Genomic DNA, 27,985 nt, shown 5'->3' on the forward strand with positions numbered 1-27,985 from the left:
GATTCCAATAACTGTCAGCTTTACTTTCTTGTATTTAGAGAGTGAGTAGCTGTGTGGTTTCCGTATTCATCTCCTCCACTTTAGCATATCATGGATATTGTTTGTACATAAAGATCATCTGACCAACTGCATGTTTCATTAGATGGAGAACATAAAGCCTGCTTAATTGCATTTAGTGCAGCATAGTATGTGGAAAGTATCATGAAAATGTCTGAGTATCGTGATATGATTTTTTTTGCATAACACTCACCCCGACAATAAGATCTTAACACTTGATGTACATAAACAAGCAGTTGAGAGCACATTTTTGTCTTACAACAAAAGCAGCGAAAGACTGTCGTAGTATGAGCGATACCATTCGTCCCATCATGAAATCCCATCATAAGCAGTCACTGAGACACATTAAACTGCCATGGCTTTATGTCTCATTGTTTACTTGATATCAGGTCATTGACAGGCATTAAGACTAGTGATGCATCGAAATTTCAGCCGTTACAATGGTTTGGTTGTGGTGATTTCTGGTTTTGGGCCAAAATAAAAAAAATTAAACTGCACAAAATAAATACGTGTCAAAGTGTAACAGTGGACTAACACTTTTCATATAATGGTGATGAAAATTGGAAACTGATTAAAAGCTTTTTTTTTTTTTTGTCTTAGCTCTCTTATGCTGACCAAACCCATTCTAATGATTTGAGTGGCAGCAGATCAACAGTGGCAATGTCAACCGTGAGGAGTTTTTCACAGTTTCTTTGAAGGACGTTAGACATGCAGTTTTGTAGTCTTTATTCATGCTGAGTATTAACAAGGGATACAAGACCCAAGACCTTCTCCACTACAAGTTTGATAATACTTATAAACACGACTCTCGCACAATACACAGAATACAACAGCACAACAGAAGCAGAAAGAAAAGTCCCTGCTCGCACACCATCACCACCTAGTGTTGTTGACATAAGTATCACTTAAAAATGAATGGAATTCATTACCTTTGACGGCCAGCCATTCTCTGCTGTCAAGGATGCTGAATTTTGTAGATACATCCTGTAATCATTTTATGTTCATTTTATATGAACTGTTTTTGTTTACTGTCAGCTCAGTTGTGGACTGACTTTTTCAATAATACGATAGTTTTTTTTTTTCCTCATTAACTTGCAGTTATTTTTACCGTTTCAAGCAAAAGCATAAATAAAAGTGAAAATCGTCTCACTGAAGAGGACCTTTGATCTTCTTGTATGTGGGGATGTAAATCAGAGCGGTAATAATAATGTTAATAATGAAACACATTTTCTCTTATTAGTGAATAATATGTTGACCACATAGATATCATGTACCACTGGTGCTGACCATACTGTCTGTGTGTGAAACAGAATCCAGGGAAACAGGGCCAAGAGATCCAGAGCAGCACAGCAGAACTCATCACAGGCCTGGTGCAGCTGGTTCCTCTCGCCAACATGGGGGACATTTCCCAAGAGGCCATGGAGGTGAGAATTCTGTGCACTGCTATGGCTAAATTAAAGAGAAGAGAGAGAATTACTCCAGTGTTTTGCACCCTTAGTTATTTTAATAATTGTAGGTAGAGTGTAGACTGAAAAATGTTGGAATGCTTCTGACCCGTTGATTTGATTGTAGTAGTGGAAGCTGCTGGGTATTCTTTGTACATGTTTGTGGCAGTAATTAATCAGGTGTGATCTCTTGTGAAGGCTTTACTAGTTCTGCATCAGCCAGAGACCATTGAGCTGTGGAATCCAGACACTCCTATGGAGACCTTCTGGGACATCAGGTACAGTAGGACTGAGCAGAATATGCTGCGGCAGCACTACAAATAGATGAAAAACATCTTTTTATTTTTTCAATTTGTGGTTTTTGGCAGTGAAGGCTGTCTAAGAATATCATTTGAATATTTGTAGAAACTAAAAACAAAATGCGCATTTCAATGTGGAATTTTTAAAGCTACCTCTGTTGCAGCTCATAGTGCGCCCCAGCTTAGTTAGGCTACGTTCGCATTATAAGCCTTATTGCTCAGTTTTTTGCACTGATAGTTTTTCTAATGTGATGGTTCATTTGATGAATCATATGTCACTAATTTAACACATCTGTATCCTGAAACAACCCACATGTGCACTTCATCAATAATGTCATGTGAAGGAACCACATGCATCAAGAACAATAAACAGACTGATCAGCAGAATAAACCTCTGTGACGAAGATAACTGGCTCTGAACAGCCCCTCACCTCTTTATTGTTGGAGCAAGATGAACACAAAAAGGGTCATGAATTTGCAGCATTTATTGGCGCTAACTTCATGTTCGGCGCTTCTTCTATGTTAAAACCGAATGGTGCTGCATGCGCGGTAAGAAAAAACACATGGATTCTGATCTGAATGTTCTCATTAAGGTTGCATAGCCTTGAATTGGGCGTGGATCTCTTCTAGCACCACATATGAAAGTGTCTCAGATCTGATTTGAATAGACCATAATATGATTTGCATGTCCCCACTGCTCTGAAAACATTAGATCTGTGTGACATTAAGGCAAAAAAAACGAATTTGTACCACTACAGCCTGGAAATGTGAATGCAGTCTTAGTAATGTAATGTAATCAGAAACCATGACTGTCGATAAGAAGGAAAGAGGTTCTGTTGCTAACAACAATCAAATAAACAATTTGTTTTTTATCAACTCGGACATTCTGAATGAAATTATTTGTTTACTTTATACACTGAATAAAAATAATAGGCAGAAATTGATTGCCGTGTGAGTTTTTCTGAAAAGCCAAAGCTGCAGGTGTGGACGCTTTGTAGGGCAGTAAACTAATTTATTAAGTAATGAATTGAGCTGCTAGTTTAGCTGCTTGGCTACACACAGTTTCTGTAGACATGCGACTTTTTTATTTACCTACAGTCGGTGTGCTTGCGCTTTCAGAGCATCCAGTCTCTTTAGCTAGTTAAGGTGGTATCACTGTGTGGCCTTTTGATGACTGTTTTGTGAATTTTGACTCGAGGCTGAGAGTCATTGATTTAAATGCTGTGGTTTTGAGGGCACTTAATAATTTATGCTGTGCACCTCTTTGTGGACTTAGGAGACCTAACATTTGACTTCTGCCGTTTTTACTGCATTTGCAGAAAAATAACACATTTACAAACAAAGACAGACAGACAGAGGTAAAATTCAAATTGAATTTCTTAAAATTATTATAAGTTATTATTTTTGAAATCCTGGATGAGCACTAGAATGCAACTTATATTTGGAGCAGCCACGATCCTGTACTCATGCTTATATGCTTGATTATTGATAGTATTTTCTGCCTTCAGCTCGCAGGTCCTTTTCTTCATCTGCAAGAAGCTCATCGGCCATCAGCTGATCAACAGCACAGAGATCCTGAAGTGGCTGAGGGAGATCCTCATCTGCAGGAACAAGTTTCTCCTCCGGAACAAAGTGAGTTACAGTCTTCATCTGGTGTTCTTTCTTTTCTTTTACATCCTTAACTTCTATTCTAGTCATCTTAGATCACAAGTTTTTCACATTTGAAGTTTAAGGGCGCACATGTTAAAGGCATGGTCTTGTTCCTCTCTTTGCAGGAGCGAGCCACAACAGGCAGCGCGATCCCCATCTGCAGACAGGCCCAGACCAAGCTGGAGGTTTGTCTCTACATGTTCCTGTGGAGCCCGGACATGGAGGCTGTGCTGGTGGCCATGTCCTGCTTCCGTCATCTCTGTGAGGAGGCAGATATCCGCTGCGGTGTAGACGAGGTACCCGTGCAGACCATCCTTCCCAACTACAATACCTTCATGGAGTTTGCCTCTGTCAGCAACATGATGGCAACAGGTATTTATTTTTTGTTATTTATTTTACTCAATGTGAACAAATTTAATTAGGAAAAGAAATCTAGGGTAGTTCACAAAGCAAGATTAGTCAGTTAGGCAGCTCATTTAAGCCAGAAGTCCAGCCTCACTTTTGTCTTAGGATAACCAGCTTACTAAGAAATCCGACTTCTATAATTTTATGGATGTTAAAGTCCTCATCTTCCAGAACAGGGCAGCAGCAACTTTCTCTGTATGTGCCTTTTTGACCTTTCCACTTGTTCCCTGTCTGTTTTTGTATGTACCCTGTAGGTCGCTCTGCCTTACAGAAGAGGGTAATGGCTTTGCTGAGAAGGATAGAGCAACCCACACCTGGTAACACAGAGGTCAGGACCAACTGTCCTGCTTTTTTACTGGGCGACTGCTAGTTGCAATGAAAACCGTGTCAGAGCGCAATGATTTAAAATCATTATGCAGTTTACTGTTCATTTAGTTCTACCACTTTTTTTGCACCCTCTCTACATTTAGTATATCTTTAGTAGAGCAACACATTTCATGATTTTAATTTTGGTTGGCATTAATCTTTTTACCTTGTTAAAGTGGATGTCTGAGCAATTTGTAGTGAGTCTACAGTACCAAACAATTTCTTCACAGGACACATTCAAAATATGTACCGTGCTGTGCAAAAAAACAGACCACCCTTCATTTATTTACTTTCCAGTGAAAAAGGCTATTGGGTACAAAGTATTTACTTTTCAGAAAATATTTCTGAAGGGATTAGATGGCAGATACTCCTCTTGCATAAAGAAGAGGAAAGTCAAATGAAAAAACATACATTAAGCTTCCATGTTTGAGAGACAGGAGAAAATCAGTCTCCACTCTTCAGATCTGAAGAACTTTACAGGGGTTTCTGTCCATCCTTCCACTGTGAGAAGACAACTCAATACTCTGGGTCTGAAAGATTGCGTCACTGTCGAGAAGCTCTTACTGAGAAAAGGAAATACAAACTAAAAGAAAAGAGAAATGAAAAAATCTGCAAATCAAACAAAGAAGCTGCTGGTGTTCTTAGGACTGAGCACCCCAGACCTCATCATAACTGAATGTGCTTGAGATTACTTGGATCAGCAAGCAGGAAATGTAACCAACTTCTAAGTGTGAACTGTGAAGGTGTGGAAAAATATCCCTGCAGATTCCTTTGAAATACTGAAAGTATATCTTAAAAGAACTGAAGTGCTTCAAAAAAAGAAAAGTGATCACACTAAATACTGAAAAAAGACCTTTCATTTAGTTGTTGTGGCTTATGTGTAGTTTTCTATTAAATGTGTTTTTGTTTTTTTTGCCTAATGCTTTAAAATGAAGAACTGGTGGCCATTTGACTGAAAATTGAACAAATTAATGTCTCTGACTTTTGCACAGCACTGTAGCTTCTCTTATAGCAGTAACTGTGCTCCTTTAGACAGTTGTCTGAGATTAAATCTTCTTTAGTAATTGAACTATTACACTGCTAGTCATTGCCAGAACTTTTGGAGAAAAAAAAAAGATATTTTAAAATGTGGTTGTGAACAAAAGAGTGTTGCCTAGAGTTTAAAAAAAATAAAAAATATGTACAAGGAATTGTTTAGGAATATAAAAACTGAATTTGCGGAGTGGTAAGATAATGCCTTTTCACTGATGGTAACTGTAAAAATCTTTATAGGCCTGGGAAGACACGTATGCGAAATGGGAGCATGCCACCAAATTAATTCTTAACCATCCAAAAACAAAGCTGGAAGATTGTCAGGTAGTATTTATTTTCTCCATCATAGAAACTGTAGAGTATACATGCTTTTGTATCCTGAAATATTGCACCAAAAACAAGGTTAATCTTTTTGTCCTCTCTCTCAGGAATGGATCAACATGACTGGTTTCCTGTGTGCCCTGGGTGGGGTCTGTTTGCAGCAGAGGAACACGCCAGGTCCTGCCACCTACAGCCCTCCAATGGGACCCTTGAGTGAGCGCAAGGGTTCCATGATCTCAATGGGCTCGTGCGAAGGTAACGCTGAGACGCCCCTCAGCAAGTTTTTGGACCGGCTGCTCTCACTCATGGTGTGCAGCCACGAGAAGGGCGTGCAGATTCGCAACAACGTCAAGGACCTGGTGGGCTTGGAGCTGAGCCCGGCCCTCTACCCCATGCTCTTCAACAAGTTGAAGAACAGCATCAGCCGCTTCTTTGATGCCCAGGGCCCGGTAAGTGCCTTTAACCACCAAGCTCACATGTGACTCCTGGCCAGTGGTTCTCAATTCTGGTCTTACCCTGCATATTTAGGGGTTTTCTCTGACCTGATTTATGTAATCAGTTAATTAATAAGCTCTTCTGGCAGCATGGTGGCGTGGTGGGTAGCGCTGTCGCCTCACAGCGAGGAGGGCCTGGGTTCGATTCCGCGGCCGGGTGATCAGGGTCCTCTCTGTGTGGAGTTTGCATGTTCTCCCCGTGTCTGCGTGGGTTTCCTCCAGGTTCTCCGGTTTCCTCCCACAGTCCAAAGACATGCAGTCAGGCCAATTGGACATGCTAAATTGCCCCTAGGTGTGAGTGACTGTCTGGGTCTGTCTGTCTGCCCTACGATGGACTGGCGACCTGTCCAGGGTGTATCCTGCCTTTCGCCCGAAGACTGCTGGGATAGGCTCCAGCACCCCCCTGTGACCCTGACGGAGAAGCGGCTTAGAAAATGGATGGATGGATGGATAATAAGCTCTTTTTGAGAACAAATCAGGATGTTGGAGCAAAATAATCTGTAAAATTTGTTGTACTCCAGGACCAGAATTGGGAGCTACTTTGGTTCATCTGGCGGATGCTTCTGAAGTTGCGTCCTCCTGTCTGTGTCATGTGCTTAAGGTTTAAAGCGCTGTGTATCTTTTGTAGGTACCCATCAATGAGACCAACACGCAGTTTGTGGAGCAGACTATTGCTATAATGAAGAACTTGTTAGATAACCACACAGAAGGCAGCTCTGAACATCTTGGCCAGGCCAGCATCGAGACCATGATGCTCAACCTGGTCAGGTAAGAGCCTCTATACTGAAGAATTCCACCTGTAGGTTATGTGTCTGGTAGGGCTGTAGGATGTGAACAAGGTACAATATTCTGTTCTGTTTTCCGGATTCTTGATATTACGTTATGCCTTGCAGTATAGTCGGGTGCAAAATCAGGGATCACTAGTGAAAATGTTATGTTTAGCATTCCATTTTGATTTGATACAAAGTTTTCCATTCCAAATTATATTCAAAGTCAATTTCCTTGTTCTTTCTGAATGCTATTGTGTTGGCAGGTACGTGCGTATCTTGGGGAACATGGTTCACGCCATCCAGATCAAAACTAAGCTGTGCCAGCTGGTCGAGGTGATGATGGAGCGCCGAGATGACCTATCCTTCTGCCAGGAGATGAAGTTCAGGTGAGAGGGAGTGTCTACTTGGAAAATCTCTTGTGTGTGCAGCTCCTCTTCCTGTGGAGTTAACATGATGTTTGTGTCTCAGGAATAAAATGGTGGAGTATCTAACAGATTGGGTGATGGGAACCTCCAACCAGGCAGCCGATGACGATGTCAAGTGTCTAACCAGGTACTTCAGCAGAATCGCAGGTTCCATTATAGGGATATGTATTTAGTGTTAGTGTGTGAAATTAATATTGAGCAGCATTAAAACCTGCATTATTATCTCAGTGTATTTGAGCATGAACTTGTGCTTTAGGGACCTGGACCAGGCTAGTATGGAAGCAGTAGTGTCCTTGCTGGCTGGGTTGCCACTTCAGCCAGAGGAAGGAGATGGTGTGGAACTCATGGAGGCCAAATCCCAACTCTTCCTCAAGTAAGACCACTTGGAACTGCTGTATACCTAATACTTTCTTTTTAACATCCACTGCTTTGTACCATATCAGAGTTCCTAACAGTATTTCTCCAAAATGTTCTCCAGATTTCGCCAGTAAGTGTTGAAACAGTCTGTGGACCTGCTAGTATTATTCCATTCGCTTTTTCCTTCATCATTAGTTACATTGATGTTTTCCGGTGAAAAATTCCTTAAGTACATGTTTTTCCACATTCAGTAGAGCCTCACAAATACATAAAGACAAATACATAAAGACTTACAGCATCTGGGACCAGATTCATCAAAGTGTCTTAAGAAAGAAAATTTTCTCAAATGTGTTTTTCAAGAAAAACGTTAAGAGAAATTGTTATTCTCCAAATGACCTTTTAAGAATTATAACTTTTTTATGAATAATTTTAGGAAGAGGTGGTATTCTTGACAATACTGTGTTCTTAAATGTTTTCTTAAGCTTGCGATAGCCTCATACTTGTCTAAGGTGTAAGAGTTGACAAGGTCAGCATCTAACTTTATCACGGACACCGTCACTGCTCCTCCTGCCCATCCTCCTCTGTTACTCCACAATTATCATATTTTCCAATGAGGATTTTGTTCCTGTTGGCTGTTTCTTCCACCATTACCTCTAATTCTTGTTTTTAGCTCCTCTGAGTGGATTTAGCTAAAAAATGGAAATAACAGTTATTTCACATTCAAAATGTGTCTTGCATCGTTTGTCGTACATGGTAAAACGCATTCATAAGAAAACAGAGATTTTCTTAAGAAAGCCTCAAGAAAATAATTAAGATTATCTTAAGAGAATATTTGAGAATATATATTTTTTTTCTTTTGAGAATTGCATTTAAGAACATTCTTATGAACAGCTTGCTGTTTGTCTTAAAATCCTTTACGAGTTTCTTCTGAAAGCATTCCTGAATCCAGCTCCCGATCCCTGCCTAGCAGTGTTCCTTGAGTCTCATCCTTCACGAGGCAGATTCACCGCCCTCCTCTTTTTTATGCAGGTACTTCACATTGTTCATGAACCTGCTGAACGACTGCAGTGAGGTGGAGGATGACGGACAGCAGGTGGCTGGCCGGAAGCGGGGGATGTCCAGACGCCTGGCCTCCCTTCGCCACTGCACTGTGTTGGCCATGTCCAACCTGCTCAATGCCAACGTGGACAGTGGTCTTATGCACTCCATTGGTAATGATCAGATACCACGCAGCAAATTTCTTGAAGTTAATATTAGAATCATGTCTAGTTTTCTGTCAGTTCTCTTTACCAACATGGAAACTTATTACTCGTCAAGGGTCAGAATTCGGTTATTTGTCAGTCATTGCTGATTTCCAGTGCACGATGCACCAGAATGTTTCCAAAGATCTGAGCTGCAATTCTCTGTCCCAGGTCTTGGCTACCATAAAGACTTGCAGACACGAGCCACCTTCATGGAGGTGCTGACCAAGATCCTCCAGCAGGGCACGGAGTTCGACACACTTGCTGAGACAGTACTGGCGGATCGCTTTGAGAGGCTGGTTGAGCTTGTCACCATGATGGGAGACCAGGGCGAGCTGCCCATTGCTATGGCTTTGGCCAATGTAGTGCCTTGTTCTCAGTGGGTCTGTACTGATTTTTGTACATTGAGAGTGATCCACACATTGATGTCTGCAGGCGTTAGATGTGCTGATATTTATCTCCTTTCGCAGGATGAGCTGGCACGGGTTCTGGTCACTCTCTTTGACTCGCGGCATCTCCTGTACCAGCTGCTCTGGAACATGTTCTCTAAGGAGGTAGAGCTGGCCGATTCCATGCAAACTCTCTTCCGAGGAAACAGCCTGGCCAGTAAAATCATGACATTTTGCTTTAAGGTAGAATACATCTTTCTAGACTGAGTGATTGTACTTTTTACAAGTTTTTATTTTTTTCAAGGTCTCCTTCTGTTCATTTCTCTCTCTCTCTCTCTCTCTCAGGTGTATGGTGCTACCTACCTGCAGAAACTGCTGGAGCCCCTCCTCCGAGGCGTCATTACGGCTCCTGAGTGGCAGATGCTTAGTTTTGAAGTTGATCCCACCAGGTCGAATCTCCAATGCACTCATTTACTTTACATGCCTGTGAAATCACCATTACAGTAGTCCCCTAAATGCCACAGGGCAAGAAATGTTTTAATGTAGGGCTAGGTATAGAAACGAAGTGCCTTTGTGGTACTGACCAAATTACTTAACTACTACAGAGTATCAAAAATTTTCACATCATACCAGTACAGAAATTCTAATATCTTCTAACAATTTCTAAGCAGTTAGTCTTAACAGCATTCTTGTGCTGATAGGCATGCGTGTGCCTAAATCTAGATCTAGGCTGTCTAAATTACACTGCCATTCAAAGGTTTGAAATGAATGTTTTAAGAGTGGTTTGGTTGTAGTCAAGTGTATAAAATGTTTATAGTGTGCTCATCCTATGCATCTTGATAGGTTTCACATAGGAATCTGTAAGAACAATGAAAAGAGGTTTTACATGAACAGATATATAAAATGTCTGAAAAAGCTTTTTAATATTGAGAACCAAGCTAAAACAAATTGATATCCATACTTCCCAAAAAAAAAAAGGTAAATGTTGAAATATTTGACCGACCCTGCTGCTCATTTTGGTTTTGGATGTTCCTTCTGGCTCAGTTTTCACATGCTGGTTCTCACAGCCCTGCTTTGGAACAGATTTTACCCTGTATTTCCCAGCTGTAGATTTTAGCACATTATTTCTTTGAATGCTGTCTTATATAAAGCCTTTCCAGGGAGACTTTACCTCATTTTTAAAGCTCAATGTTTTGGTAGCCCATTTCAACCTGTCAGGACCCATCCAAGAGCACTTAAAGGCAGGCTTCACTGATGTTTCTGAATTTCTGCATATTTAGATGGTTTAGATATAAACAAAGTTATTTAGTGGTTTGGTGTGAACTGCTCTGTTCTAAAGAAGCTGCCAAGTCAGAATTGTTCGCAGTGGTGTTAAGAACCAGATGTCTGAAAACTTTAATGCATTTAGAATCTCAGAAAGGGGGAGAGAGATGTGCAGAATGTAACCCAAAAAAACCCTTTCAGATTTACTACTGTTTTACAATCAACGTTATGTATAGGGAAAACATATGAAAACATTACCTCTGAAATATTTTTCCTACAATAAACTATTTGACATAAAACTGCTTTGAATTTCTTTGTTTGCATCTCAGTGATTGAATTATACAGAATTTTTTCAATTCCCCTGTGAGTGAAAATGTGTATATATATATATATATATATATATATATATATATATATATATATATATATATATATATATATATATATATATATATATTTTTTTTTTTTTTTACTTTTTTTTTTTTTACTATTAATTTTTTTCTTGTGCTGGTCCTTTAGACTGGAGCCCAATGAAGTCTTGGACGAAAACCAGCGCAACCTGCTCCAGATGACCAACCGTTTCTTCCTGGCTATCATCAGCTCCTCAAGTGAATTCCCTCCACAGCTGAGGAGTGTCTGTCACTGCCTGTTCCAGGTGGGCAGGGCAGGGGCAGTAGTCAGAGGGTTTCCCCACAGCTTGTGTCTGTGTTATGGGTCCATCTGGTGTTCTGGGGTTCGGACTGAGATCAGCAACCAGCCTCTGTCATCTGTGCTGTGTTGTAAACTTTCTACTAGCGTAAATGTTGAGTGTATGGCTTTATTTTTGTGCTGGTCTCATGTCAAATATGATTTGTTTTTAGGACTGCAATCGTTTTTGTGCATTCAGTTTGAGTGGATCGGTTCTCAAAGTAGATGACTTAAGATTTCAGATGCATTTTTGTCATGAGGGTCACTCTGTGCCAACTGACATGGGGCCTGTCCAGTCTTGTTATGGTTTTAGAAGAAATGAAAATCATACGTTCAGACAAAATTTCAAAGCTGTGGTCAGTTTAGTAGTTACGTTTTTTGGCTCATTGGGTTTTAATATGTTAATTGGACATAACTTTCCTCATTCAGAAAAACAAGCACACAGTTTAACTGATTTGAAGCACTGCTCTTATGAAGCACCAGATGTTATGTGACTGCTAATAGCACCCCCTTGTGGAGAATCTTTAGCCTGCTGAACGTAAGACTGATTGACTTACTGACTGAATGGCTTACTCAATCTCTTTTAAGACTATAGGGTAAGTGCCTTTAGTTATAGACATTTTTCTCATGGTACAACTTCAGATATTACATGCAGAAAATATTTTATGTTTGACATAAATTATGAAATACTTCATTAAATCTACATATTGTAAAAATACATTTGAAAAATTATTAAAAGTTGCATTTCAGATTTTTCTTGCATGAAATACATCCAGTATATTTCAAATTATTTATTTGTACCCACTTAATATTTCTGTTCAGCTCAGATTTTCTGAAAATAGTTCAGATAGACTCAAAATGTAAGATTTAGAACTGAAGGGGGGAATGTTAAAAATTCATTCCTAAAAAAAATACACGTCCATACAATTTTGCATGGTTGCCTAAATAAAATTTGAGTTTTGCCTAATTTTTTCTTCATGGAAATCCGCGATGTCACAGGACAGGCCCCAGGTGAGTTGGTGTGGAGTGACCCATGGGCTTGGGTTTGTTTGTTTTTGTATGCGTGGGTGTGTGTGTGTGTGATAGCTAGTGCCGTGACCTGTTTGTGCTCATCTCTGTCCTGTAGGCTACTTGCCACTCTCTACTGAATAAAGCCACAGTTAAAGAGAAAAAGGAAAGCAAAAAATCCGTAAGTTCAGTGGAATTCCTTCATCTCCACTGCTTCTCTTTAGTAGAGTAATAGCACTTCATTCTCTTGGATGGCTAAATTAATCTAGATCTCCTTTACACTGCCCACCTCTTGACAGTCATCACCTGGAATCATACTACTAATTTCTTGCCCTCGTTCTGAAGCTTTCGCTTTGATGCGCTTTACATAGAACCCAGCCGACAAAGCGTATTCTCGTCCTTCTTTGCATCACCTCTCAGGTGGGCTCTCTGTTTCGGGGTTTATGGATGAAAGGCATTGCGGATCATGTAGGTTTACCATAAACCAACCTTTCATATTCTACCAGAATGGCTTAACTTACCCTCATGACTTCCACTTGGCATCTGGACCTTTCTAATACGAGCTAGAAGAGTGTATCTGTAGTAAGATGATTTCAAATGCCTTGCTTTCCTTATTTCTCCTCTAACACTTTTTTAACAGGGCAATAGTGGCAAGCTTACCTGTCAGTTGCTTTGAAGCGTCACAGCTTAAACTTTTTTTTTCTTTCTCTAATTCTTTTAAATAGTGATCTTATTATCTTTGGACACAGCCTGCAAAAGTTCAGACCCATCCCATGTAAATTCTTACATTATTAACAGACTTGTTTGTTTCCCTTCTGGCTCAGGTGGTAAGTCAGCGTTTTCCTCAGAACAGTATAGGAGCTGTCGGCAGTGCCATGTTCCTGCGCTTCATCAATCCCGCCATCGTCTCCCCTTATGAGGCCGGGATCCTTGACAAGAAGCCCCCTCCTCGGATAGAGCGAGGGCTCAAACTCATGTCCAAGGTAAGAAATGATTCCAGTTTATACAAGCACAGTTCCAAAAAAGTTGGTATAGTTTGTGGAATGCAAGTGATTTGTAAGTCCACTTTGGAAACAGAGAGTACAAAAACAAGATGTTTACCCTGTTCTTCATTGTTTTTTTGTAAACATGTACAGTACCTCACAAAAGTGAGTGCAGTCTTCAAATATTTGATCTTTCCATGGGACAACATTATAGAAATGAAAGTTGGATATAACAAAATAATCAGTTCACAGTTTGTATAACAGTATAGATTTACTGTCCTCTGAAAATAAGCCAGCACACAGCCATTAATGTCTAAATAGCTGGCAACACGAGTGAGTCCACCTCACAGTGAACGTGTCCAAATTGTGCTCAAAGTGTCAGTATTTTGTGTGACCACCATTATTATCTAGCACTGCCTGAACCCTCTTGGGCATGGAATTCACCAGAGCTGCACAGGTTGCTACGGGAATCCTCTTCCACTCCGCCGTGATGACATCATGGAGCTGGTGGATGTTAGACAACTTGCACTCCTCCACCTTCCACTTGAGGATGCCCCACAGGTGCTCAAGTGGGTTTAGTTCTGGAGACATACTTGGCCAGGCCATCACCTTTACTTTCAGCTTCCTCAGCCTAGCAGTTGTTATCTTGGAGGTGTGTTTGGGGTTGTTATCCTGTTGGAAAACTACCCTGCGGTGCAGTTTCTGAAGGGAGAGGATCTTGCTCTGCTTCAGAATGTCACCGTACATGTTGGAATTCATGTTTCCCCCTGATGAATCACAGCTTCCCAATGCCAGCAGCACTCATGCAGCTCTAGACCATGATGCTACCACCACCACCATGCTCGACTGCAGGCAAGAGACAGTTGTCTTGGTACTCCTCACCAGGGCGTCACCACACATGTTGAACACTATCTGAGCCAAACAAGTTTATCTTGGTCTCATCAGACCGCGGACATGGTTCCAGTAATAAATGTTCTTGGACTGCTGGTCTTCAGCAAACTGTTTCCGGGTTTTTTTTTGAGCGTCAGCTTCAGAAGAGGCTTCCTTCTGGGATGACGGCCATGCAGACAGAGTTGATGCAGTGTGCGGTGTGTGGCCTGAGCGCTGACTGGCTGACATCCCCCTTCTTCAGCCTCTGCAACAATGCTGGCAGCACTCATGCATATATTTTTTTGAAGCCGACCTCTGGATATGATGCTGAACACGTGGACCGAGTGGAATCTGTCCTGGATAACCACTGTATGACCTTGGCCACTGTGCTATAGCTTAGTTTCAGGATGTTAGCAAACTTCTTATAGCCTAGACCATCTTTGTGGAGAGCAACAATTCTGTTTCTCACATCCTCAGAGTTCTTTGCCATGAGGTGCCATGTTAAATATCGAGTAGTATGAGAGAATTGTACTCAAAACACCAAATTTAACAGCCCAGCTTAACATTCACACCGGGAACCTTGAATCTCTTTAACGAGTCGTATGACACCAGGGAGGGACAACGACACAATTGGGCACAGTTTGGACATGTTCGTTGTGAGGTGGACTCATTTGTGTTGCCAGCTATTAAGACGTTAATGGCAATGTGCTGACTTCTTTTCAGAGGGCAGTAAATCTGTACTGCTATACAAACTGTATGCTGAGTACTTTGTTATATCCAAGTTTCATTTCCATGGTGTTGTCTCATGAAAGGTATAATAAAATATTTGCAGAAATGTGAGGAGTGTACTCACTTTTGTAAGATACTGTATGCCCATTCTGAAATTGATTCATGTCCAGAAAACTTGAGACAGACTTTGAACTTTGGGAAATGTTCAAAACAGATCTCAAACAGGTAAGGCAATCATGCGTGGCTATGGAAGGAAATATCTCAAAAAATCCTAGACTTTTATGAGCAAGGATCCTAAGCTCCCAACTCCTCCTTCTCAGTACGTAATATTAAAAAAAATCTGCCAAAATATCTGTGCTCATAGAGCAATGCTGAAAACCACAACTGAATGCACAAGACCTTAGATCCCTCAGATAGCACAGCTTTAAAAACTCTTGTTTTTGTGACTGATGTTACCATATGGGCTTTTGAATACTTTGACAGACTGTTGTCGGTAAGTGCTGTTCATTGGTGCACACCCAAATCCAAGTTAAGCCTGTACTATGCACAGTCCAGAAACGCCGCCGACTTCTCTGGGTTCGAGGTCACCTGAAACTAACTGATGCACAGTGGAAATGTGTGTTGTGGTTTGACGATTTTTCAGATTGTTTTATGGAAACAATAGACATTGTGTTTTCTGGGCCATAGAAGTAGAGGACCAGATTTTTTCTGTTGTAAAGTTCAGAAGGCAAGGTCTGTAATCACATGGCATTGTGTTAGTGCCCATAGCATGAGTAACTTGCACATTTGTGAAAGCACCAACACTGAAATATGTGTTTTGGAGCACATACCACTGCCTTTAAGACTCTGTCTTTTTCAAGCTTATTTCGACAAGAGACCTACTGGAATTGCATTTGTATTGAAATTTGAAGAGATGCCGGAATATTTCTTGTTGATAAATTTTTTAATATTTCTTTTTTGATACTGCTTATGTATTTTTATTACTATGGTTTAAGAGGAGCTGTTTTAAATTGATGCAGTTCACTTAACTTGGCTGTCTATTAGTACCTGTTCACATTGCTCAAGCTCTGCTGAACTACAGGCAAACTTACAAAGCCAACATGATGACATGCAGCCTTCTGTCCATTTTCATGCATCCTGTTTGTGAACTTTCTCATTCATACAGATTCTGCAAAGTATTGCGAACCACGTGTTGTTCACGAAGGAGGAGCACATGAGACCTTTCAATGACTTTGTGAAGAGCAATTTCGATGCAGCCAGAAGGTACGTCAGCACTGCCACCACTCATCATGCATTTCAAGGGATGCACAGTACAATAAGCTCTTGAGCTTCAAATAGCTAAACTCGTCATGTTTATAAAGCAGGGAGGGATATTCAAAACAGCCTTGCTGGGCCTTTTTACCCATTTGAATTCTCGGTGTAAACATTCTCGTGGTGTTTGTATATTAAGTGCTCTAATACACATGTGGTTAGAGAGCTACAGTTGTATTGTGATGTTCCTTCAAAGTATCTAAACTTTAAGGTAGAACGGGAAAATTCGAGCAAGGCGCTTTATGACAGAAGTGTTTGACAGTTTCTTGTTCCAGATTAACCGTATCAGGAAACCAGCTGAGTTTATAAATGCAAATAAGTCCATTCGTCTCTAAATTATTGATGTTAATCTTAAATCTTTCTCTTTGTCTTTTCATTAACTACTAACTAGGCAAGACTGTTGTCTGTGTTGCTATGTGACCAGCAGTCTGTGCGCCAGTCTTCAAGGTTAAAGGGTGAATAGGTAGATATACAGTTATGTGCAAAATAATAGCAGTCTAACATCACTGTGTTTAATTACTGATTTTGGCAGAGAAGATAATACAACATGGGAAAAAAATGAATGACTAGGTGTAGCCGAGTAATGGGCAACCAACAGAATCAACAGTCATGACATGCACGCTGCTAATTGGGTGTAATTGACTCATTTAATGAAAGGGGCATGTTCAAATTAATAGCAGTGTGGAGTTCAATTAGTGAGGTCATTCATTCTGTGAATGAACAGGTGTCAAGTATGGTGCTTATTTAAAGAAGGAGGGGAGCAAATGTTGTACCTGCTGGTTTTAGCCCTTGCTCAGTAAGTAAAATGGGTCGTTCCAGACAATGTACCGAAGGAGAAAGAACTTGATCAGGAAGTTGATTGGAAAGGGGAAAACATATAAAGAAGTGCAGATGAGAGGCTGTTTAGCTAAAATGATCTCAAATGCTTAAAAACGGCGAACAAAACCCGAAACACATGGTAGGAAAAGAAAAACTACCATCTGCGTAGATCATAGTATAACAAGAATGGCAGAGAAGTGTCCAATGATCGACTCCAGGGAAATCAAAGAAGATCCTTCAGTTACCTGTAAGTACTGCAACAATCAAGACACCTACTTGAAGCCAAACTGTTTGCAAGAAACCCTCGTAATGTACCATTGCTGAAAAAAAAGACATGTTGAAAAGGTTAGAGTTTGCCAAAGAACACATTGACTGGCCTAAAGATAAGTGGCGCAACATTCTATGGACAGATGAGAGCAAGATTGTTCTTATTGGGTCCAAAGGCCACAGATCGTTTGTGAGATTACCCATGAACGCTGAATTCAAGCCACAGTACACTGTGAAGACTGTAAAACATGAAGGTGCAAGCATAATGGTTTGGGGATGTTCCTCATACTCTGGAGTCGGGCCCATTTATCGCATACCGGGCACCATGGACCAGTTTGAATATATCACAATGCTGGAAGAGGTCATGTTGCCTTATGCTGAAGAAGAATTACCTTTGGAATGGTTGTTTGAGCAGGACAACGACCCCATACACACCAGCAAGTGGGCAACATCCTGGTTCCAGACCAGAATTTGTGGAGTGACATCAAAAATGCTGTTTTTGATGCAATACCCAAGAAAGCAGAAGAACTGTGGAATGTAAACCAGTAAGCTTAGGCTGGAATATCTGACCGCAGGTGTCAGATGTTAGTTGACTCCATGCCACACAGATGTTAAAGATGTAGTTCAGTGATTAACAGAAAAGCTAAATCTGTAAACAAATTTCAGTTTATCCTGTAAATATTCAAGTTTGTAAATGAAAATGCAGACACTGCAGACTATTCTTTTTTTTTTCTCTTCATTTTCAGTTTAAAAATTGATATTTTGTTCATGTTTTCATTTGGGATTGAATGTGCAGTGCTCCCAGTGCCTTTGTGTATATGGAAATAAATGCCATTATGAGGATTGAGCTTTTTCTCAGTTGTTTTAAACACACTGCTATTATTTTGCACATAACTGCATATTAACTCCCAGCGTTTGAGACCATTTATTGTTAAAATTGTTAGAATGATCAGCAGAGCTTTATTTTACTGTGAAGGAGGATTATTTTATTTTTACCTAAAAAATCTAAAACTCCTGTGGAGCCGCAGCAGGGCAGTGAAAGAGCTGACCTAGAAAGTTTTGTATAATATGTAATGAAAAATTCCAGAAATTCTGTTGGAACTTTACCTTTTTTGAGGAAACCTGATTCATAGAGAACAAATACAGTTATGTACAGAACTGCTTGTCATGTTGTGGACCTGGTGTACATGTTTAATGCTCTGATTGTCTAAAATATTTCAAATGTGCCGTCATTGTGTCCTTCCATCAGATTTTTCCTGGACATAGCTTCAGACTGCCCGGCCAGTGACTCCGTCAACCACAGCTTATCTTTTATCAGCGATGGTAATGTGCTGGCTCTGCACAGGCTGCTATGGAACAACCAGGAGAAGATTGGCCAGTATCTCTCCAGCAATAGGTGAGAGATGCTATTTTAGAGACTGACTCTCTGTTTTCTGGGAGGCGGGCAGTGAAGTTTTGAGGCTACTTCTGGGAGTGTAAATGTGTCCAAAGCAAATGGTGCAGCACTGTAGACTATTAGCTAAAACTGGCAAAGTACAAAAGGGCATTTTGCAATGCTTGGCTGCTCAGAACAGGAGTTATATTTGTTATTCAGATTTGCTGATTTGACTGCCCCCTGATGTGAATCCTAAAACAAATGCACTGTGGTCATCTACTACAGGCTACACTGTAGACTGATTTTTAACAAATCATGACATAAAAAATGTTTGTATCTCTAAGTAAAGCAACAGTCAAAGACTTGGGATTTAACTTTTAATCACTATTTGTACAGTTAATGTTTCTGCATTTCTGTTGGAACTTCTACATGTATGCAAGTACACAAATATCATTTAATAAATCACATACTATGTGGGATGTTTCTAATGTTTACTTTTTAATACTTGTGGTCTTTTTTTTTTTTTAATACTTGTGGTTTTTTCCTTAGTAGTTGTGTTTTGAGGAATATGCATAATTGCATAGATATTCAGATTTTCATCTTTCTTTCAGATGTTTTAAGTATTATTTAGGTGTGTTTTGATACCCAGTTATTAATTGAAACCCTTTGTTAAAAACCCCATCCACATCTTTTAGGGACCACAAAGCTGTCGGCCGGCGGCCTTTTGACAAGATGGCTACTCTCCTGGCCTACCTGGGCCCCCCTGAGCATAAACCGGTGGCTGATACACACTGGTCCAGCCTCAATCTCACCAGTTCAAAGTTTGAGGAATTCATGACCAGGTAAAGACTTCTTAAAACAGATGGTGGACTAAGAAAACAAAGGGGATGCTCTCGCCAAAATAAACCCTCTAGCCGACGCTCTGTCTGTCGTACGTGTTCTAACTCACTTCCTAGAGCCGTGATGCAGTAATGAGTTTTTGAGTAATGAGTGAGTTTTTTGGGTTTAAAGAGAAGGAACTTTCCCTTCTGATGATGTATCTTCAAAGTTGGAGGAACTATATCTGCTTTGGGGTGGATTTTGGGGGCTAGCTGTTTTGAAGTATTTTCTAATTAATTAGTGTTTCCTGGTAAATGGAGAAGTATAGAGTTAACATTGCTGCAAGGAAAAGGATCAGGTGACCAGCAAACTAAAAGAAAGTGACCAAGTTTGTTGGATATGAATAGATCTGGCCTCTGTTTAGCTTCTTTTCTCTGGCTAGATGTGTAAAACATCATTTTGTGCTAAATAAAGAGAGAAGACTTTTTTTGTTTGTATTTTTTTTTTCTTTTCAATGGCTGATGTAAAAGTTTCACTAATGTTAACTTGATTGTGTTTGTTTGTCAATAGTTAAGTGCCTAGGCTAGCAGACAGAATTTGTTGACGCTATAGATTTTCCTAATGGCTGTGTGATGTATTTGCATAATGAATGCTGGGTGTTGTGAGAGAACTCTGATGAACTAAAACACGAAAATACTATAAAATCTTTACATTTGTCAAACTGAGGGAGGCTGAGGGATGTAATGCTACATTTCATATTGCTGCATACCGTGACAAATATGTTAAACTCTAGTTTTAGGCTGAAATTTAAGAAAAGCTACCTACTTTTATTACCAAACTGATGATCTAAAGACATAAGACAGAAGAAATTGTGACAGTCTTCCTCAGCATTTTCCTCAGGTTTAGTTCTCAGTGTTCTAAGGATTTTTTTGGTACATTTCTTTAGTGAAATAATCGATGCTTTTAATGTTTTGATCTTCTTAAATCACCCAAAGGGTTCAATAACAACACTGATGCCTTGTTAATGGTATTTGGATTTTGATTAAAGATCATTTTAATGGTAAACATTCAGGAAGTTGGTTAACGCCAGCCTTTCTGTTCAGACACCAGGTTCATGAGAAAGAGGAGTTCAAAGCGCTGAAAACCCTTAACATTTTCTACCAGGCTGGCACCTCCAAGAACGGCAACCCTGTTTTCTACTACGTCACCCGCAGGTGAGATTTCTGAATTGGATGCTCTGCAGTTTGAGATGTTCAGTTCAGGCTGTTTTATTCATCTTCTGCTTCTTAATATGCACTGTTGCAACATTTGTAGTGGAGACTGTGAGGAATGAGCGTGCAGTGCTATGGTGGTCGGATTAATAGAAATGTGTTTTATTTCTACCTTTTGTTGCTTGTTCGCTTGCATGAGTACTTAAACTGTAGCCCATAAAATCTTGCATGGACTTTTCAGTGTTTTTTCAATGTATTGTTGGCTATCAAGGGGATAACAATACTTTTCTCAGCATTAAATATACCAAAGTCTTACTGGAGTGACTTACAAAATTATAATAGTTCTCTACAGCTGCTATTATAACCTAATGTGTGGTTGTGTAGCTACTTAAAATAGGCTGCTCTACCCCAGTGCTTTCACCCAGAACAAAAGGCCTTCGGTCCATAACCAGTGGTCATGAGTTTGACAGTTGCAGTGCTCTTTATTACATGTTGTTTACATTGTTTGAAATAATAAGATGAGTAAAAACAAAGCTTAACGCTGTTGTCGGAAGAAAACCTTGTGTCTTCAAAATGGTAACTTTACAGGAGAAGGGAAAAACTACTTTTAATGCAAGTCAGTGGAACCAGAATTTTTGCCAGTACTTTTTAGGCCATTTCTTTTGGTTCATTCATCATGAAATTTACACACAATGTAAAGAGGAACAGGTTCTTTCAAATGATGTCAAAAATGGAGAAATGAGGCTTTCTTTCGACAGCGGTGATATAAACTACAGATGTCCAGATCCGGTGCAGTGACTTGGGCATCAGAGCCAATAGAAGAGAGTCTTGGTTGTATTAAGCCTGATCTAGTTCCGATCCTTTCTTTCTGTTTTGCGCTGTATTTGCATCGTTTTCATAGAGAAATTTCCCCAGGCTGCTCCAACATCTCAATTTCTGCTGTCTGTTTTAAAGAAGAAAATGAAAGTACAAGTAATATTCTTGCTTGACAACCACTCGCCTTTCATCATATGGCCACCACACCTAAAATGTGAGCACACGAAAGGCTGGACAGTATTATGGCATTCAGGATTATCATGATTAATTGCGTTACAGAAAAGAAAACTGACCTGCTGTATGTTTCCTTGCAAGGGAACATAATTTGTGCTGTTTAATTGGATGTAGTGTTGTGCAGTATTTGTTGAGTAAAAGTAATTTTATTGATAGTTTTTGATAGTATTTTGAAAACAAACCTCAGGAAAACTCAAGAAGTAACTGTGTCATACACTATATATATATATATATATATATATATATATATATATATATATATATATATATATATATATATATATATATATATATATATATCAAGAAAATGTCCTGAAATACAGTGATTACATTTTTTGCCATATCACCCACCCCTTAGAGTCTGTTTTTGCCACCAGAAGCATTAAGAAAATACAGTCCCGCCACAGTCAACAAATTAAAAATAATAAAATAAGTATCTTTTAAAAATAAAATAAAAGTATCTTTGAGAAACATTCCTGCTTAACTGCCAGCCGCATCACTTCTGGTTTAAGGCCGGCATCACCAATAACAACACTTTTTTTAAAATGGCTGCAGTTTACATGAAATTGCAGCATTTTCTCAACATTATGAACTGTGTATTTCGGTAGTTTAAAGACAGGTCAGTTCAGATAAATATCTCTTAATGTATATAATTGATTTTACTCTAATTTTAAAGTGACTTAGCTCGAGCTGGAAGATTTCATCATTTTTATATTGAAGAGTTGTGAAGTGGAAAAATTGAACATAATAACATGGAGCTCTGACAAGTTGCAAATCACTCAGCCCTACCAGCAGCAATCAGGAAGGTCAGTCAAATTAGATCTTACGCTAATATTAAACATATAATATAAAATGCTCGTTTTGAAAAAGTAGGCCATAAACACAACATATCCATCCAGATGCACAGACCATTAATAAGCAGCCTAGTATAATGTGAGTAAATTGTGTGGCTGTTTTATCTACAAAGGTAAGCAGAGATTTGGGCACCTCTGGTTGTGTATAGGTTGTGTCACTATTTGTTTGCTGAATTTAATGTATTTATGGGGAGAAACATTTTAATAATGTAAAATCTTTTATGTTTTTATGTGCTAATGTTTACAGAAAAATGGCATATTTAAGTGAATTCTCTGTAGAGGATGTGTTGCACCATAAAAAATCAGCAAAGTGTGACTAGGGGTGTTCAAACTTGCATAAGACTGTATGCAAACAAAACGATCTGCCCGGTATTGGCCGGTACTTAACATTAATCATATTGAGAAGTAAGAAACTGGACTGGACTAATATAAATGCAGAAATATATGTGGTTAGTATATCCATTACCATCCCAGAAAAGAGATGCTGCTTATAAAGCGTTTAATACAGAGACAAACTATCTGATCATTTAAGTGTTTTTTTTTTTTTTTTAACGTTTTTATTTATTTTAAATTTACCCAATTTAGTTGTCTCCATTTCCACCCACTAGTTAGGAGTCCCCCAGTCACACGATACTATCAATGCTAGGAGGGTGAAGGCTAGCACAGGCTTCCTCCGATACGTGTGAAACGCTGCCACATCTTTTTCGAACTGCTGCTCATGCAACGTCACTGGACAGTCACTGGACAGCCGAACGTGCTCTGAGGAAAGCGCCAACTGCCAGATCTGTTATGTCAGCCACTCGGGAGCCCCCGATTATTAATTAATTAATTTTTTCCGTATTTATAAGGTCCACAGTTCTTCTTATGTATTCTGAGCTGAAGTGGGAAGAAAAGGCTGGATTGAATTGGGGACTGTAAATAAGCGCAGTTCACTGCAGAACTGCTACTGTGTCAGCAGTGGAAAGAGGGCCAGAGACACCATGAGATGAAGCATGATGTCTGCTCTGGAGTAGGAGATGGTGGAGGCGCTTGAAGAGGAACTGCTTGATTTACTGGTTGTGGAGTTCAGAGTTGCTGTAATTGACCCAGAGCTGCCAGCCAAAAAGCTTGACACGGTCCCTCTTGATCCAGAGCTGCTTGAAGCTGTGTGGTTGCTTGGTTTGGTTGTGCTGGAGCTGAGTGTCGTAGTGGTCGAGGTCACTTTGGAGGAGCTGAGATTGGGGGCGTTGTCGGAGCTGATGGTTGTGCTGTGAAAGGTGTCAGAGAAGCTGTCTGGGAAGCTGTTGTTGCTCGTAGTGCTGTTCCTGTTCAGTGAATTATTGCTGTTGTTGTATTGGTCTAATTGAAACGTCAGACAGCAACACATTGAAACGGTCAGAAGCACTAGATACCTGCCCACACTGAGAGACATCTTATTCTTCCTTCAGGCCTGTGTGCCAAAAACAAGAGGTGTTGCCAGTTTTATTATATGGTGTAATTTTATGGTAATTGTTTCTGATTCATAACTTACGGGTTCACTCAATTAAACAGAGGAATTCAGACGAAAGTGAAGACACTAAACTGTAAGTGATCGTGTTGGTGCTTAAGTAAAACACAAGGTATTTTTCATGATTTAAAGTGGATACAGTTACTGTTTTTATACGCATCATTCTGACCAGAGTTCATTCTGCAGGTAATTGGACCTGAAGAAGAAGCTACATCAGATACTGTTAATCGTTTAAAACGGCCTTGAAATGAACATGATGCTGACGACCCAAATAAAGAGAATTCAATTTTTAAAAAATCAACTATTCTCCACAATTTATTACCAACATTTTAAGTGCTCTTGTAGAGAACGATCACCTTAATGGAACTCTGGTTCTAAAATCTGTTTGTTGTTGATTTCTCCTCATTTTTAAGCCATGAATCACATGAACCAGTATTGGTGCTGAGGTTTATTTAAATCTGTGTGATGGCAAAATCAACAATGTACATTCTAAATCACCTTAATATCTGCATCTAAACATCAGTTCTGATATATAAATTAAATTAGCTTTGTCTGTGATTTTTGTACAGTTAACAATAAATAAATGAAGCTCTCATTTTGGCAGAATATGCAGAATATCGCTGCTGTCGGAAGAAAACCTTGTATCTCCATTTTTGACGTTTTTCAGTTTTTTGACATAATTTGAAAATATCCATTATCCTTTACATTGTGTGTAAATTTCATAATGAATGGACTAACAGGAATGACCCAAAATGACCTGGAAATGAGTCCTTTGACTTGCATTAAAAGTAAAGTAGGCTTTTTCTGTCTTATTATTTTGGAGATTAAGGTTTTCAGGACAACAGCGATATGCAGTATGTGGAAGTTACTTTTAATTATATGAAATAAAATTATTACATATTATGTGAGATTAACTGCTGGAAGTAAAAGCAGTGGAACTTCTGCTTCCTCTGAGCTTCAAGCTAAATTTTTAAGCAGATGTTTGAACCTGCATGATTGTGTTAGAACAGTGAAAAGGTGAAATAAGTGAGTGACGTTAAACATGCACTGATTAAAAAAAGTGATGAAGATTAAGTGACATTCAGATAAAATGTATTATTTACATTTTGTAAATTTTATAAATAAATCATCCTGTAATTCTATATTATTGAGTACAGAATCTACATTACAGATCGTGTGCTGTGGAGGCTCACCTGTGCTTATGTCCTCACACTGAAGGCAGATGATATGAGCTCTGTTCTGCTCAGTCTGGACAAATATGTGGCATTTTATACAGAGACTGACGTCATGTCACATGACGTGTGCTGTTTTTCCTTTGGAAATGGGCTCTTGAGCTGGTATCGGGCTGATTTTGGTGAAACAAAGTAGGTTTTGATTTGATTAGAGTCTTTTGTTTGTGTTTTGCATTGGAAGATCACCAGAGTTTTTCCCCAGCTGTCTCTTGCTCTGCTGACTTACTTAAGCTAGAAGAGGCTCAGCCTGTTCACTACACTACATTTCTGCCTGGTGATGGGCAGCCTGTGTAGCTATATGGGCCTGTTTTATTGGAAGAATCATTAACTTAGTATTGATGCTGTAATCCAGAGCTATAAAAATGCATCAGTGCTTCTGAAAGTGCAGATTCAACTTATGGATTGGCAATAATGTGTTATTCTTTGCTTAGAATTGAGATCACAGTGTTCATGATTTTTAAATATTTTTAATGAATATTTTAATTATTTTTTTTACTTTTTTATGGCAGGTTTTTGGGTTTACTAAGTTTTTACATAACAAAACAAGAGTTCAGAGATCAATGTTAAACAGCTATTACAAACGTACAGTGGGGTCCAGAAGTCTTGATCTTGGCATAGGCTGACTTAAAGGGCCCATACCTTGTAAATCTGGAATATCTTTCATTTAAACCTGACAGTAAAGGTTCAATTAAATGCAAAGGTTTATAATTTTGAAAAATGGAAAAAAGAAAAAAGTGCTTTGGTGCAAAAAGGTCAAATTTTGTAGTTTTTCGAGTCTTATATCTACCATTTGAAGATTGTTCACTCTGACCTACTCATCAGCGAGTTTGCTTCAAACTTGTGCAAAGGGGGGCATACAGTATCAAATACTAAAAAATTCTGAAATTCATGCCAAAAAATTAACAAATTAAACTTCTCATGCATTGCTGATAATATAATTTTTTATATAATATTTTTTAATGCTTTGTTGACATTTTTAATGTATCTTGCGTGTGCGTGTGTGTGCGTGTGTGTGTGTGTGTGTGCATATATATATATATATATATATATAATATACACTGCTAAAGGGAACACTTAAACAACACAATATAACTCCAAGTAAATCAAACTTCTGTGAAATCAAACTGTCCACTTAGGAAACAACACTGATTGACAATCAATTTCACAGCTCTTGTGCAAATGGAACAGACAACAGGTGGAAATTATTGGCAATTAGCAAGACACACTCAGTAAAGGAGTGGTTCTGCAGGTGGGACCACAGACCACTTCTCAGTACCTTTCTGCTTTCTGGATGATGTTTTGGTCACTTTTGAAAGTTGGTGGTGCTTTCACACTCGTGGTAGCAGGAGACTCTACAACCCACACAAGGGGCTCAGGTAGTGCGGCTCATCCAGGATGGCACATCAATGCGAGCTGTGGCAAGAAGGTTTGCTGTGTCTGTCAGCGTAGCGTCCAGAGGCTGGAGGCACTACCAGGAGACAGGTAGACGTGGAGGAGGCCGTAGGAGGAGCAGCAGGACCGCTACCTCTGCCTTTGTGCAAGGAGGAACAGGAGGAGCACTGCCAGAGCCCTGCAAAATGACCTCCAGCAGGCCACAAATGTGCATGTGTCTGCACAAACGGTTAGAAACCGACTCCATGAGGATGGTTTGAGGGCCCGACGTCCACAAATGGGGATTGTGCTCACAGCCCAACACCGTGCAGGACGCTTGGCATTTGCCAGAGAACACCGGGATTGGCAAATTCGCCACTGGCGCCCTGTGATCTTCACAGATGAAAGCAGGTTCACACTGAGCACATGTGACAGATGTGACAGAGTCTGGAGACGCCGTGGAGAGCGATCTGCTGCCTGCAACATCCTTCAGCATGACCGGTTTGGCAGTGGGTCAGTAATGGTGTGGGGTGGCATTTCTTTGGAGGGCCGCACAGCCCTCCATGTGCTCGCCAGAGGTAGCCTGACTGCCATTAGGTACCGAGATGAGATCCTCAGACCCTTTGTGAGACCATATGCTGGTGCGGTTGGCCCTGGGTTCCTCCTAATGCAGGACAGTGCTAGACCTCATGTGGCTGGAGTGTGTCAGCAGTTCCTGCAAGATGAAGGCATTGAAGCTATGGACAGGCCCGCCCTTTCCCCAGACCTGAATCCGATTGAGCATCTGGGACATCATGTCTCGCTCCATCCACCAACGCCACGTTGCAGCACAGACTGTCCAGGAGTTGGCGGATGCTTTAGTCCAGGTCTGGGAGGAGATCCCTCAGGAGACCATCCGCCACCTCATCAGGAGCTTCCCAGGCGTTGTAGGGAGGTCATACAGGCACGTGGAGGCCACACACAACACTGAGCCTCATTTTGACTTGTTTTAAGGACATCACATCAAAGTTGGATCAGCCTGTCGTGTGTTTTTCCACTTTAATTTTGTGTGTGACTTTGTTGTCGGCACATTCAACTTTGTACAGAACAAAGTATTCAATGAGAATATTTCATTCATTCAGATCTAGGATGTGTTATTTGAGTGTTCCCTTTATTTTTTTGAGCAGTGTACAACACGTTCCAAATTATTATGCAAATGATATTTTTCCCTGATTTTCCTAAATGGTCGATGCAAATGAGTCAGTATAATAAGTCATCACCCGTTCATAGTATAAATTGAATTTTATTGAACAAACCTCCCAATGATAACAGTATATTCTTCAAAAATAAAAAAAACTCAAAATGTATTGTTCCGAATTATTATGCACAGCAGAGTTTCAAAACATTTTATAGGTTGTAA

General features: G+C 39.8%; 1 protein-coding gene across 1 annotated transcript in view; it reads left to right on the forward strand.

Moving 5' to 3' along the window:
* The window catches only part of nf1b (neurofibromin 1b), a 119,946-nt gene that overhangs the window by 41,997 nt on the left and 49,964 nt on the right, over positions 1 to 27,985 (forward strand). The window contains 22 exon segments of the mRNA XM_017711895.2: positions 1,368 to 1,481; positions 1,701 to 1,780; positions 3,310 to 3,512; positions 3,515 to 3,823; positions 4,111 to 4,184; positions 5,495 to 5,578; positions 5,683 to 6,024; positions 6,698 to 6,837; positions 7,103 to 7,225; positions 7,308 to 7,391; positions 7,521 to 7,637; positions 8,651 to 8,832; positions 9,034 to 9,245; positions 9,333 to 9,494; positions 9,597 to 9,700; positions 11,034 to 11,169; positions 12,328 to 12,390; positions 13,034 to 13,192; positions 15,957 to 16,054; positions 18,438 to 18,584; positions 19,259 to 19,405; positions 20,486 to 20,596. Coding sequence (XP_017567384.1) covers positions 1,368 to 1,481; positions 1,701 to 1,780; positions 3,310 to 3,512; positions 3,515 to 3,823; positions 4,111 to 4,184; positions 5,495 to 5,578; positions 5,683 to 6,024; positions 6,698 to 6,837; positions 7,103 to 7,225; positions 7,308 to 7,391; positions 7,521 to 7,637; positions 8,651 to 8,832; positions 9,034 to 9,245; positions 9,333 to 9,494; positions 9,597 to 9,700; positions 11,034 to 11,169; positions 12,328 to 12,390; positions 13,034 to 13,192; positions 15,957 to 16,054; positions 18,438 to 18,584; positions 19,259 to 19,405; positions 20,486 to 20,596 — 3,191 coding nt within the window.

This window comes from Pygocentrus nattereri, chromosome 18, assembly GCF_015220715.1.
Source record: "Pygocentrus nattereri isolate fPygNat1 chromosome 18, fPygNat1.pri, whole genome shotgun sequence".
In the NCBI taxonomy this organism is placed as follows: Eukaryota; Metazoa; Chordata; class Actinopteri; order Characiformes; family Serrasalmidae; genus Pygocentrus; species Pygocentrus nattereri.